The sequence below is a fragment of the Aethalodelphis obliquidens genome, unplaced genomic scaffold (assembly GCF_003676395.1).
Source record: "Aethalodelphis obliquidens isolate GAN/ISIS:26980383/991018 unplaced genomic scaffold, ASM367639v1 scaffold48, whole genome shotgun sequence".
Classification (NCBI taxonomy): Eukaryota; Metazoa; Chordata; class Mammalia; order Artiodactyla; family Delphinidae; genus Aethalodelphis; species Aethalodelphis obliquidens.
The window spans coordinates 4,107,196-4,121,696 of NW_020837992.1; the positions used below are offsets into that span (position 1 = coordinate 4,107,196).

At 36.7% G+C, this 14,501-nt stretch overlaps 1 protein-coding gene across 3 annotated transcripts in view; it reads left to right on the forward strand.

Moving 5' to 3' along the window:
* The first annotated feature begins 10,169 nt into the window (after window positions 1-10,169).
* Window positions 10,170-14,501, forward strand: part of CR2 (complement C3d receptor 2) — a 34,241-nt gene continuing 29,909 nt past the window's right edge. For all 3 annotated transcript variants that reach the window (XM_027082865.1, XM_027082863.1, XM_027082864.1), the window contains exon 1: window positions 10,170-10,328. In XM_027082865.1, coding sequence (XP_026938666.1) covers window positions 10,271-10,328 — 58 coding nt within the window. In that variant the 5' untranslated portion in view covers window positions 10,170-10,270. The remainder of the gene's footprint in view (window positions 10,329-14,501) is intronic.

A 14,501-nucleotide genomic window follows, 5' to 3' on the forward strand; every position in this document is an offset into this window, starting at 1 on the left:
AAAAATAATGATCATAAAGATGCTCGCTGAGATCAGGAGAACAATGCATGAACAAAGTGAGAATCTCAACAAAGAAATAGAAAATATATGAAAGAAGAAAACAAAAATCACAGAGCTGAAGAATACAATAACTGATATGAAAAATTCAACAGAGTGGTTCAACATCAGGCTAGATCAAGCAGAAGAAAGGATCAGTGAACTAAAAGCAATTCATGCAATGAGTAAAGAGAAAAAAGAATGGGAAAGAATGAAGGAAATTAAGGGATTTGTGGAACACCATCAAGTGGATCAATATTCACATTATAGGAGTCCCAGAAAGGAAAAAGTCGAGAAAGGGACAGAAAGCTTATTCAAAGAAATGATAACTGAAAACTTCCCTAACCTGGGGAAGAAAACAGACATCCAGATCCAGGAATCCCAGAGAGTTCCAGTTAGATTAATCCAAAGAGACTTATACTAAAGTACATCATAACTGAATGGTCAAAAGTTAAAGACAAGGAGAAACACTTAAAAGCAGAAAGAGAAAAGCAATGTATTATGTATAAGGGAACCCTCATAAGACTAGCAGCAGATTTTTCAGCAGAAACTATGCAGGACAAAATAGAGTGGCATGATATATTCAATGGCTGATCAAGAATATTGTATCCAACAAAATTGTCCTTGAGAATTTAAGGAGAAATGAAAAGTTTTCCAGATAAGTAAAAGTGGAAGAAATTCATCACCACAAGAACAGCCTTATAAGAAATGTTAAAGGGACTTTCTCAACCTGAAATAAAAGGGTGCAAATTAGTAACAGAAAAACATATAAAAGTATCAATCTCACTGGAAAAGATAAATATATAATTAAATTCAGAATACTCTAATGTTGTAATGGTGGTGGATAAATCACTTATAAATCTAGTATGAAGTTTAAAAGATAAAAGTAGTATAAATAACTATAACTACAATAATTTGTTAATGGATATAATAAAGGTGTGAATTGTGATATCAAAAACAAAACATATGGGTGGAAGAGTGTGAAAATATAGAGCCTCAGTACGTGCTCAATCTTAAACTGTTATGAGTTTAAAATAGACTATTATAAGTACAAGATGTTTTATACAAGCCTTGTGATGACCACAGCACAAATACCTATAATAGATGTACAAAAAGTAAAGAGAAAGAAATCAAAGCATAACATTACAGAAAGCCATCAAATCACAAAGGAAGAGATACAGAGAAGAAAGGCACAAAGGAATTACAAAACAGTCAGAAAATAATTAAAATGACAATAGTAAGTCCATACTTAACAATAATTACTTTAAATGTAAATTGACTAAATTCTTCAATCAAAAGACATAGAGTGTCTGAATGGGAAAAAAAAAAAAAGAGCCAATTCTATGCTGCCTACAAGAGACTCATATCAGCTTTAAGGGCACATACACAGTGAAGGAAATGAATGAAAAAAATATATTCCATGCAAATGGAAACTAAAAGAAAGCAGGGGTAGGTATACTTATATTAGACAAAATATATTTTTAGTCAGAGACTGTAAAAAGAGACAGATGGTCAATATATAATGATAAAGAGGTCAATCCAACAAGAGAACATAATATTTGTAAATATTTATGTCCCTAACATAGGAGCACCAGAATATATAAAGCAAAGATTAACAGAGCTGAAGGGAGAAACAAACAATACAGTAATGGTAGGGGATTTCAAAACCACACTTTCAGCAGTGTATAAATCATCCAGACAGAAAATCAGCAAAGAAACATTATACTTAAATGACGTTAGACCTGATGGTCTCAACGGAAATTTATATGTTCTATGTAACAGCAGCAGAATACACTTTCTTCTCAATATGGAATATCTCCCAGGATAGATCATATGTAAGCCAAGAACAAGTTAATAAATTTAAGAAGATTGAATTGATATCAAACATCTTTTCTGACCACAAAGACATGAAACCAGAAATCAATTACAAGAAGAAAAACTGAAAATTCCATAGGTATGTGGAAATTAAACATACTACTGAACAACCAGTGGGTCAAAGAAAAAAATCAAAATGGAAATTAAAAAATATCTTGAGACAAATGAAAATGGAAATAAAAATACCCAAACTTATAGGATGCAGTAAATGCAGTTCTGAGAGGGAAGTTCATAGTGATAAATGCCTATATCAAGAAGAAAGATCTCAAGTAAACAATCTAACCTACACCTCAACAAATTAGAAAAAGAACAAACACAGCCCAGAGTCAGCAGAAGGAAGGCAATAATAAATATCAGAGAGGAAATAAATAAAAGAGAGACAAAAAAAAAAAAGAGAAAAGATCATTGAAACCAATAACTGTTTTTTGAAAAGATAAAAAAAATTGATAAGCCTTTAGCCAGGCTCATAAGGAAAATAGAGAGAGGACCCAAATAAATAAAATAAGAAATGAAAGCAGAGAAATAACAACCAATACCACAGAGATACAAATATCATAAGAGAATACTACAAAGAATTATATGCCAATAAATTGGACAACCTAGAAGTTGACAAATTTTTAGAAACATACAACCTTCCAAAATTGAATCAGGAAGAAACAGACAATCTGAACATGCCAATCACTTGTGGTGAAATTGAATTTGTAATTTAAAATAACTTCCAGCAGACAGCTTCACAGGGGAATGCTACCAAATAGATAAATACCTACCCTCCTCAAACTATTCCAAAAAATTGCAGACTACAGGGCACTCCCAAGTTCATTCTATGAGGTCACCATGACCCTGATACAAAAACCAGACAAAGACACCACAAAAAAGAAAATTACAGGCAATATATTTGATGAATATAGATGCAAAAGTCTCAGCAAAATATTAGCAAACCAAATTCAACAATATATAAAAAGGATCATACACCATTATCAAGTGGAATTTATTTCAGGGATGCAAGGATGCTTCAATATTCATAAATCAGTCAATTTGATACACCACATTAACACAAGGACGAATAACCACATTATCACCACAATAGATGCAGAAAAAGCATCTGACAAAATTTAACTTCCATTCATGACAAAAACTCTCATTAAAGTTGGTATAGAGGTATATATCTCACATATGTTGGTACATATTTCAACATAATAAAGGCCATTTATGGCAAACCCACAGCTAACTTCATACTCAATTGTGAAATTGAAAGTTTTTCCTCTAAAATCAGGAACAAGACAAGGATGCTCACTCTTGCCACTTCTATTTAAACATAGTATTTATTTAGCAACAGCTACAGCAATCAGACAAGAAAAAGAAATAAAAGGCATCCAAATTGGAAGGGAAAAAGTAAAACTGTCACTATTTGCAGATGACATGATACTTTATATAGAAAACTCTAATATCTCCACCAAAAACTATTAGTGCTAATAAATGAATTTGGTAGAGTTTCAGAATACAAGATTTATATACAGAAATTTGTTGCTTTTCTATATACTAATAATAACCTATCAGAAAAAATAAGGAAACAATCCCATTTACAATTTTAAGAAAAAGAATAAAATAGCCAGGAATAATCTTAACCAAGGAGGAGGAAGACCCATACTCTAAGAATTATAAAACATTCATGAAGAAATTTGAAAATGATACAAGGAAATGGAAAGATGTCCCATGTTCTTGGATTAAAAGAATTAATATTATTAAAATGTCCATGCTACCCAGAATAATCTACAGATTGAATGTAATCCCTATCAAAATACCCATGATATTTTTCACAGAACTAGAAAAAAAATCTTAAAACAAATTATATGCCAAATCTTGAGAAAAAAGAACAAAGCTGGAGGTCTCATGCTCCCTGACTTCAGACTATACTAAAAATCTACAGTAATCAAAACTTCACGGTACTGGCACTAAAACAGACACATTGGTCAGTGGAACAGAATACAGCGTCCAGAAATAAACCCACACACATATGATCAATTAATCTACAGCAAAGGAAGCAAGAATATGCAATGGGGGAAAGACAGTCTTTTCAATAAGTGTGTTGGGAAAATTGGACAGCTACCTATAAAACAATGAGAATAGAACATTTCCTGACCCCATATATGAAATAAACTCAAAGTGGGTTAAAGACCTAAATGTAAGACCTAAAACCATAAAACTAGAAGAAAACATAGGCAGAACACTCTTTGACATAAATTGGAGTGATATTTTTTTTGGATCTGTCTCCTAAGACAAAAGAAATAAAAGCATAAATAAACAAATGAGACCTAATTAAACCTTTTTCACAGCAACAAAATGAAAGGACAGTCTACTGAATGGGATAAAATATTTGCAAATGATATGACCAATAAGAAGTTAATATCCAAAATATATAAACAACTTATACAACACGATATTTAAAAAAAAAAATCAAAAAATGGGCAGAAGACCTGAATAGACATTTTGCCAAAGAAGATGTACAGATGGCCAACAGGCACATGATAAGATGCTCAACATCACTAATCATCAGAGAAATGCACGTCAAAACCACAATGAGAAATCACCTCACGCCGTCAAAAAGTCTACAAGTAAAAAAGGTTGGCAATTATGTGGAGAAAAGGGAACCCTAGTAAACTGTTGAGATTGTAAATTGGTGCAGCCACTGTGGAAAACAGTATGGAGATTACTCAAAAAACTAAAAATAGAATTGCCATATGATCTAGCAATTCCACTGTTGGGTATCAATGTGAGGAAAATGAACACACTAATTCAAAAAGATACATGTGCCCCAATGTTCATAGCAGCATTATTTACAATAGCTAAGATATGGAAGTGCCCATCAACAGATTAATGGATATCATTTCAAACATTTAATGCCATAAATTTCTCTCTACATGCTGCTCTAGTTCCATCCTACAATTTTTTATATATTATGCTTTTATTATCATTCAGTTTGAAAATTTTAAATTTCTCTTGAGATTTTTTTCTTTGACACATGGGTTATTTATAAGTATTTTTTGTAGGTATCTAAACATTTGGTGATTTTCTGGGTATCTAATATTTATTGATTTCCAGTTTAATTTCATTGTGATCAGAGAATATATTTTCTAAGGTATCAATTATTTGACTTTTTTGAGACCTACTTTATGGATCAACATGTGGTTTATATTGGCAAGTGATACATGTGTGCTGAAAAAACTAATAGATTCGTTGCAGTTGGGTTATTTAGCAGTCATTTGGTGTTGTGTTCTTTGTTTTCACTTTTGTGCTTTTCATTAAATGCATGCACATTTAGAATGTTTGTTTTCCTGATGATTGTTTCTTTTAATATTATGTATATTCCCTCTTATGCTCTTGTGAAATTCTTTGCCTTGAAGTCTACTTTGTCTGATATTAATGTAGACATGCCAGTTTTCTTGTTGTTACTGTTTGCATGTTATAACTTTTCAATTATTTTACCTATCTTTGTCTTTATAATGCATTTCTTGCAGAAAGCATATGGATTTGCAATAAACTGATTTTCTAAGAAAAAAAACAGATGAATGGATAAAGAAGCTGAGTAATATGCAACAGAATATTACTCAACCATAAAGAAGAATGAAATTCAGTCATTTGCAGCAATGTGGATGGACCTAGAGGGTATTATCCTTAGTGAAATAAGTCACACAGAGAAAGACAATTACTCTATGTTATCACTTATATGTGGAATCTAAAAAAATGAAACTAATGTATGTAACAAAACAGAAACAGACTCATACATATACAGAACAAACTAGTGGTTACCAGTGGGGAGAGGGTGGGGGGAGGGGGGAGATAAGAGTATGGGATTAAGAGACACAAACTATCATGTACAAAATAAATAACCTACGAGGATATATTGTATAGCACAGGAAAATGTAGCCATTATTTTGTAATAACTTTAAATGGAATATAATCTATAAAAACATTGAATCACTATGTCATACACCTGAAACTAATATAATATTGTAAATCAACTATTCTTCAATAAAAATAAAATAGAATAAAGTAAAATGAAAAATAACTGTACAAGACACACATAAATGCAAAGATATTCTGTGCTTATGAATTAGAAGACTTAATATTGCTACACTATCCATACTACCAAAAGTGATCCACAGATTCAATGCAATCCTAATTAAAATTCCAATGGTAGTTTCAACATAAATAGAAAAAATGATCCCAAAATTCGTATGAAGCCACAAAATACCCCTAATAGCCAAAGCAATCTTGAGAAAGTATAACAAAGCTGGAGGCATCACACTTCCTAATTTCAAACTATAAAGACAAAAATTCAGCTTTTTACTTTCCGGTGTAGGGAAAACCCCAGTTCTTCCCCACTATGTTTTTCTTTCTTGTGTGTCTCCTTTTCTTTTAATAGAACACTCCTTCTGACACTTCTGGTGACCAAATGTGTGGAGGATTTTCCTCACATCAAGCAATTCTCTGCAACACCTGCTGAGGTCCTACACTACAATTCTGACACTACCTACACAGAGATTGCATTAGATCTCACAGGTTAGGGGCTCAGTTCCACAAAACTGCCCCCTCACCCCAATTCAGATGTCAGTCAGAAGCCCAGTTAATTTCCTGTGGCCGTGACCAACTGACTATAGATTGGAGGTTACAAATACCCCCTCCTTGAGTCTGATAAATTTGCTAGAGCAGCTCACAAAACTCAGGGAAACACTTCCTTACATTTACCAGTTTATTAAAGGATATAATAGAAAATACAGATAAACAGCCAGATGAAGAGATACATAGGGCAAGGTCTGGGAGGGTCCCAAGTGCAGGAGCTTCTGTCCACACGGAGTTGGAGTGTGTCACCCTCCTGGTGTGGATGTGTTCACCAGCCTGAAAGCTCTCTAAGGCCATGCTATTGGGATTTTATGAAGGCTTCCTCATGTAGCTATGGTCAATTATTAACTCCATGTCCATCCTCTCTGGAGGATGCGGAGGGGAGGCAAAACTTCCAAGCTTCTAATCATGGCTTGGTCTTTCTCATGACCAGCCTCAATCTGGATCTCATCCAGAGTCACGTCAAGGGAATAAAAGATGTTCCTCGTGCTCTTATCATGGGAATTTACAAGGGTTTTATGATTCCTGTGTCAGGGGTGGGGTCAAAGACAAATATCAGAACAAGAGATCCTCCTAGTACTCTTAACAGTTAGACAATTTCAAGGGTTTTAGGAGGTCTGTGCCAGGAACAGGGGGCAGAGACCAACATATATATTTTATAGTATCTCCTATGAACTATATTACAAAGCTATAAAAATCAAAACAGTATAATATTTGCATAATAACAAACACAAAGATTAATGGAATAGAACAGAGCACTCAGAAATATACCCACACATATATGCTTAATTAATTTACAACAAAGGAGCCAAGAATATACAATGGGGAGAGGACAGTTTCTTCAATAAAGGGTGTTGGTAAAACTGAACAGCCACATGCAAAAGAATGCAACTGAACCCCTATCTTACACCATACACAAAAATCAACTCAAAACGGATTAAAGACATGAACATAAGACCTGAAACCATTAAATTCCTGGAAGAAAGCATAGGGCCTAAGCTCCTTGACATTGGTCTTGGTAATTTTTTTTTTATTTGACACGAAAAGCAAAGGCAACATAAGCAAAAAATAAACAACTATGACCACATCAAACTAAAAACTTCTGCATAGCAAACATGAAAAAATGCTCAATATCATTAATTGTCAAAGAAATGCAAACCCAAACCAAAATGAGATATCACCTCACACCTGTTAGGATGGCTACTATCAAAAAGATAAGGGAAAACAAATATTGGAGAGGATGTGGATAAAAAGGAACTCATATAAATTATAAACTGGTGTACCTACTATGGAAAAAGAGTAGTTCCTCAAAAAATGAAAAATAGAACTGCTATATAATCCAACAATTCCACTTCTGGGTATATATCAGAAGGAAAAGAATCACTATCTTGAAGAGATGGATGAATAAGGAAAATGTGCCATATATATATATATATATATATTCAGCCATAAAAGAGAATGAATCTTGCCATTTTTGATACCATGGATGAACTTTGAAGGCATTATACTAAGTGAAACAAGACAAGGAGGGAGAGACAAATACTGTATGATCTCATTTATATGTGGAATCTAAAAAAACTGAACTCATAAAAAGAGAACAGACTGGTGGTTGCCAAAGGTGGGGGGTGGGAATCAGGGAAAATGGGTGAAGGTGATTAAAAGGCACAAAATTCCAGTTATAAGATAAGTAAGTTCTGGTTATACAATGTACAGCAGGATGACTATATTTAACAATGCTGTATTGTATATTTGAAAGTTGCTGAGAGAATAGATCTTAAAAGTTATTATCAGAAAAAAATTTGTAACTATGTGAGGAGATGGATGTTAACTCAACTTACTGCGCTAGTCATTTGCAATATGTACATATATCAAATCATTATGTTGTATACCTTAAACTAATACAATGTTATATATCAATTATATCTCAATAAAACTGGAAAGAATTAAAATAAATATATCAGTTACCCCCCAAAATTAATCTCATCCAAAAACATCCTTACAGAAACTCTCAGAATAATTTTTGACCATATATCTGGACACTCATAGCCCAGTCAAGTTGACATAAAATTAACCATCATAGTATCCAACAGGATATTGTGGAAATAATACAGTGTGAATTCTGAGAATAGGTTTTAAATGACACTGAGGCTTCTGCCTTTCTCTCTTGTTCTACAGGAAGCCAGCTGCCATGTCAGAAGACACTCAAATAGTCCTAGGGCAAGGTCCTCCTGGTGAGGATATCCGGCCTCCAGTCCACAACCATGACAGTGAGTCATCTTAGACTTGGATCCTCCAGTGTCAGTCAAACTTTCAGATGACTGTAATTCTGGCCAATGTCTGCACTGCAACCTCCTGAAAGATCCCAAGCCAGAACCACCTTGCTTAGCTTCTTTTAAATTCCTGACACCCAGAAACTGTGTGAGATAATACATGTTTATTCTTGCTTTAAATTAATAAGTTTAGGGTAATTTGTTCCTATGCAATAGATAACTGATTTAAAAGTCATTCTACAAAAATAATTGCTGTGTACTCTTCAAAAATGTCAAGGTCAGGAAAACAGAAAAGACTTAGGATCTTTACCAGATTAAATGAGAAAAAAGACAATCAAGTGCAATGCATGATCCTAGAATGATCCTGGACCAGAATAAAAGGGGGTGTGTGTGTTCGTGTGTGTGCACGTGCGGGCACCCGCCCGCCCGCACGTGTTTGCTATAATAAGGAATATTAGATGATTGGAGAAATCTGTACAATCTGTCCCTTATGTAATATGTTAATTTCCTCTTTTTGATCATTGTACTGAAATTGTGTAAGACTATGCTCTTGCTTTTAGGAAATACATACTAAAGTATTTAGAAGAGGGGTATCATGCTTGTAACTCATCTCGAAGAGTTCCAAAGTAAAAAATTATATAATTATACTTATGTACACATATAAATTATATGTGTATATATCTAGATCTCTCTCTATATATAACTATACTATAGCTATTTATCTAGAAATAGAGATGGAGAATGATAAAGAAAATACAGTAAAATGTTAACATTTGGAGAATCGAGTGATGGGTGTATAGGGATTCTTTGTATTATTTTTGCAACTTTTCTGTAGTAATTACTTCAAAAGAAAAAGAAAAGAACAGCAGAGCTGGTTGCTATTCCTAAGTTTCCTTTGTAAATAAACGGTTTTCAAACGGAGGGTTGGAAACATTAATAACTTTTGAAATGAATTTAGCGAATCCAAACCAGAATTTTCAAGAGAGAGGGGGAGGGGAGTGAAGGGGAAGGGAGGGAATGGGAGGAAAGGGGAGGAGTGGAAAGGAAAGGCGTTGATAATAGAATAGAACAGAATAGAATAGAATGGAAGCGAGCGTTGTACATTAGTAAAGCCAGTACTATTTTGTTTCAGTTCTCCAGAGAGACAAAAGTGGATGCACTGGGTGGCGTGGTCAAAAACGTTGGAAAGCCACTGCACTGACGAGTAGAGTCTGAGCCAAAGACTGAATCAGAGTTCTTCTGCCCGCCCGCCCCCGGCCAACCCCTCGCCCGCTCTGCAGCCCTCACCGCGTGGTCCCGCCCCCAGCAGCCAGCAGGTGCGCGCTCAAGCTAGCACGTGGTGCCAGACACTACTTAAGGGCCCACCTTCCCCTGCTTGCAGCTGCCCCCTTCTCCAGCCCTGTCATCCCGGAGCTGCGGGAGGCTTGCTGGTCTCAGACGCATCCAGCCGCTGGGGCTGCAGCCTTGGCATGGGCGCCTCGGGTCCGCTCTGGGTTTTCTTGGCTTTCGCCGTGCCAGGGGTCCTCGGTGAGCTGGGAATGGGAGCACGGAGGTAGGGACGCGTCTGGGGCTGGGACGGACTCTGTGCCGCGATGCAAAGGAGACAGGCAAAAGTTAGAAGGCGGGGAAGTCTTGCATGCCTCGCTCGCTTTGGGGGACCCCGAGATCTCTTGGTCCTGAACGTCCCCGCTCGCTCCTCCTGGGCTGGGACCACTAGAATTGCAGGCTGCATCAGAGACGCACTATGTGATCTGCACTATGTGATCTGCCCAGTGTGGCTTGTGGCGTGGCGTGCCCGCTCTGTGCCCTCCGGGCTCCCCGCCCCCGGGACTCAGCAGGTGCTCAGCGCTCTGGGTCTGGAGGTCTTTGAGCTCTAACGCCCGGACACGTATCCGAAGCCTACTCGTGCTGAGTGCATGCGAATCTGTTGCATGCTCCGCTAGGCGCGGGAGTTTCTGTGCACACTGAACTCCCTCCTGCCTCGTAAAAGCAGCACAGCCTCCTGCTGCCTTCCCAGAATAAGAATAATGTCTGATCCCCAGGCGTGGGTCTAAACGACAAACATCTGGAGTTATTTAGAAAAGTTGATACGTGAATAAAAACTGCAGTTCTTTGTGTTATTTACCTTCTGTAATGGTAAGAGCTCCAGAAGGTGTCATTAAATGTTTATTATAATTTTCTTCCTTCAGACTGGCTTAATTTTAAAGAAGTATTGTAATTTTTAAAGATTGGAGTCTCTAAGTGATAAGATAGGTATAACTTTTTAATAATTTTCAGAGTACATTGGATTCCCAGTTTATTAAGAAGTTTACTGTATACAGACCGCAATACTGTGTGACTTTTGGCAAGTCATTTTGCTCCCTCGCCTCAGTTTCTTCATCGGTAAAATGAAACTAGAGATAAGCAGCCCTACCCTTACTTGGCTGCCCTGAATATCAGATGAAATTAGGCAAATGAAAGTTAGATGTTGGATGTCACTACTAGATGCCAGTAATAAGACGACTGTCTGGACCTGTTTTGATGGAGTCAGCATTTAAGCTTGACCACGCCCAGCTTGTTAAGGGACAGTGCATACGTTTGTTCTATTACAGTTCACTTTGTCTGCTTCTTGACATTCAACTTTATCCTGACCCTTAACTGAACATTTCCCCAAACCATTATCTTCATCTCTCTCTCTCCTGCATGTTAACTCTTTGAACAAACACTTTCACAGCATTCTCTAACACCTCCATGTGTCACAGTTCCCGACCTGACTTCTTACCAGAATTCCATTCCTTTTTCTAAATTTCAGAGAGGATGCTATCAATTGAAAATAACTTCTTTTCCAGTCCTGTCAATTCATTGTACCCTACAAGGATGCCAGAGCATCCCCTTCCAGTACCAGAGCAGGACCACCCTTTCGGTCATTTAACTCCAGATGCACGAAAGATCAGGTCTACCTTTCTGTCGACTGTCACAGCTAATGTGCTTCTGTTGTTTGTCTTATTCTTACACCAATATTCTAACCATATTCATTATGATTACCTTTGTAACAACCTCCTCTCTTACAGGTAATTCTGATACCAGTCTTTAACTTTTCCAATGGTGAAAACTAAAATTTAAAAACATTTTTTTTCATTATTCCACTCCCTTGCTCAAAAATCTAAAAGGGCTTCCTACTGCCTTTGGAATTAAAAAAAAAAATCTGTCTTCAGCCTTTCAATCCTTTGGTAATTGGCTCTCACCTAAGCATGCCCCTCCTGATTCCCCACTGCTTCCTATCACAAATGCACTGCTCATCTTCTTGCCTGACTGACACCCCAAAGTCCTTTGCTCATGCTATACCCACGCCCCCTCCTGACTTTTGCATGATGGTTTGATTTACATATATTGTGGAATGATTACCATAGTAAGTTTAGTTAACATCCATCATCTCATATAGATACAATAAAAAGAAAAGAAAAATTTTCTCCTTGTGATGAGAACACTTAGGATCTACTCTATTAACAATTTTCCTATGTATCATAAAACCATGTTAACTATAATCATCGTGTTGGACATTGCATCACTAGTATTTATTTTTCTTATAACTGGCAGTTTGAACTTTTTGACCACCTTCCTCCAATTCTCTCTCCTCCCACTCCCTGCCTCCAATAACCACAAATCTGATCTTTTTTCCAAACTTTGTCTTTTTGTTTTTAGATTCCACATAAAAGTGAGATCATACATTATATGTATGTCTCTGTGTGACTTATTTCACTATTTCACTTAGTATAATGCTTTCAAGGTCCATCCATGTGGTGGCAAGTGGTAGGATTCCCTTGTTTTCTTAATGGCTGAATGATATTCCATTGTATATATTCATCCACAACTTCTTTATCCATTCATCTATTGATGGACACATAGGCTGTTTCCATGAGTTGGCTATGTTTCCATTTGTAAATAATGCCACTGTGAACATGGGGGTGTAGTTATCTTTTCAAGTTAGTGTTTTCATTTCCTTTGTATATATCCCCAGAAGTGGAATTGCTGGATCGTATGGTAGTTCTGTTGTTAATTTTTTGAGGAATCGTGGAGCCTTTTAAAAATACAGGTTTCTGGGTTCCATCTCACCTTCCAGAGATTCATATGTTTGGGGTGGGGGTGGCCCAGGAAGCTGAGATTTAACAAGCACTCTGGAAAATTCTGAAGCAAGTGTCTTAAAGAGCAAATTTCCTTCTCAGAGTGTTTTCATTTTTCTCCTTTTATCTATTTGCATAAGCCAATTCAAATTTCCTGTGCTCTTAAATTTCACTCTTGCCTTGACTGACTGCCTCACCTTAACCAACACTAAGAAAATTAAATCATCAAGTAGGAATTCCCTTATTTTCCAATCATCTACCTCCATCTGAGATCAGATCTTTTTCTCTCCTCTGGTTAAAACCTGCCAAGGGCTACCCATCACATTAGGACAAAATCCATGCTCCTTAACCTCAACTCCAGGCCTCTGCTTCTCTGAAGTTCTCTGTACTCCTCCCTCACTGATTCTTCTCCAGCCACACTGGCCTTCTTTCTGTTCCTTAAGTGGAGTCATGTTTGTTTAGCTATGCACTAGGTGTTCCTCTCTTAAAATGCTCTTCTATGGGTCATCCCTTACCTGTCTCCTCAACATTCAGATCTCAGCTCCACTGACACTTTTCTGTGACGCTCTGACTCTTACCTGAAGTAGTCTATTCCCCAGGTCACTCTCTATCACATAACCATGTTTTATTTTCCACAGAGCACCTATCATCATATAAAACCTTCTTATTCATTTACTTGCTTGTTCCCTCACTGGTATACAAGTTCTATGAGATCAAGACCTTTATCTGTCTTTATTGCCTGATGAATCTCAGTACATGGTATTACCATCAACCAAGTCGCTCAAGTCAAAAGCCTAAAAGTCATTCCTGAATCCTCTCATTCCCTTAGCCCCACATTTAAGTACAACAGTCACCCATTTCTCACTGTCTCCTTGTGCTCAAGCTTCATTATTTTGGTCTAAGCTACTATAATAGCTTCCAGACTGCACTCCCTACTTCTGAAAGTAAAAGTCCAGTCCATTCTCCATCCAATTGCCAGACTATATTTTTAAAAAGTTAAATCAGGCCATGTGACTCTCTTGCTTGAGCTCTCCAGTGACTCCTACCCAGAATAAGATGGGGACATCCTCCTGTGGACTACGAAGCCCTGTGCAATCCTACCTTCTGGGCTTTTTAACTCGATTCCATTTCACTCTGATCACTAAGTTCCAGCCACACTTGCTTTCCGTTTACCCCTAAAGTATAGTAAATCCATCCCTGCTGTTAGGCTTCTGCCTAAAATGCTTTTACCCAGCACTTTACCTGTCTGGCACCTTCTTATCCTTCAGTCATAACTCAAATGTCTCCTCTTCATAAGCCTTCTTTAACCATCATAACTGAAGTCATATGCCATCCTGCCCCCTCCTTTTTCCAATGCATTACATTTTGTTACATCACCCTGTTTATTTCCTTTACCTACCATCTATTTATTTATTGGTATTTACTTATGGTCCCTCTCCCTCTATTTGAATATAAATTCCATGAATGTGAGAGCCTTGTGTCTAATGTTCACTGATGCATATTCTGTGCTTAAGACAGTATCTGGGTTCATATGCACACCCATCATTCAAAAATGATCAGATAGACAGGAAACCCAGTGTTATGTTATCTGATCATAATA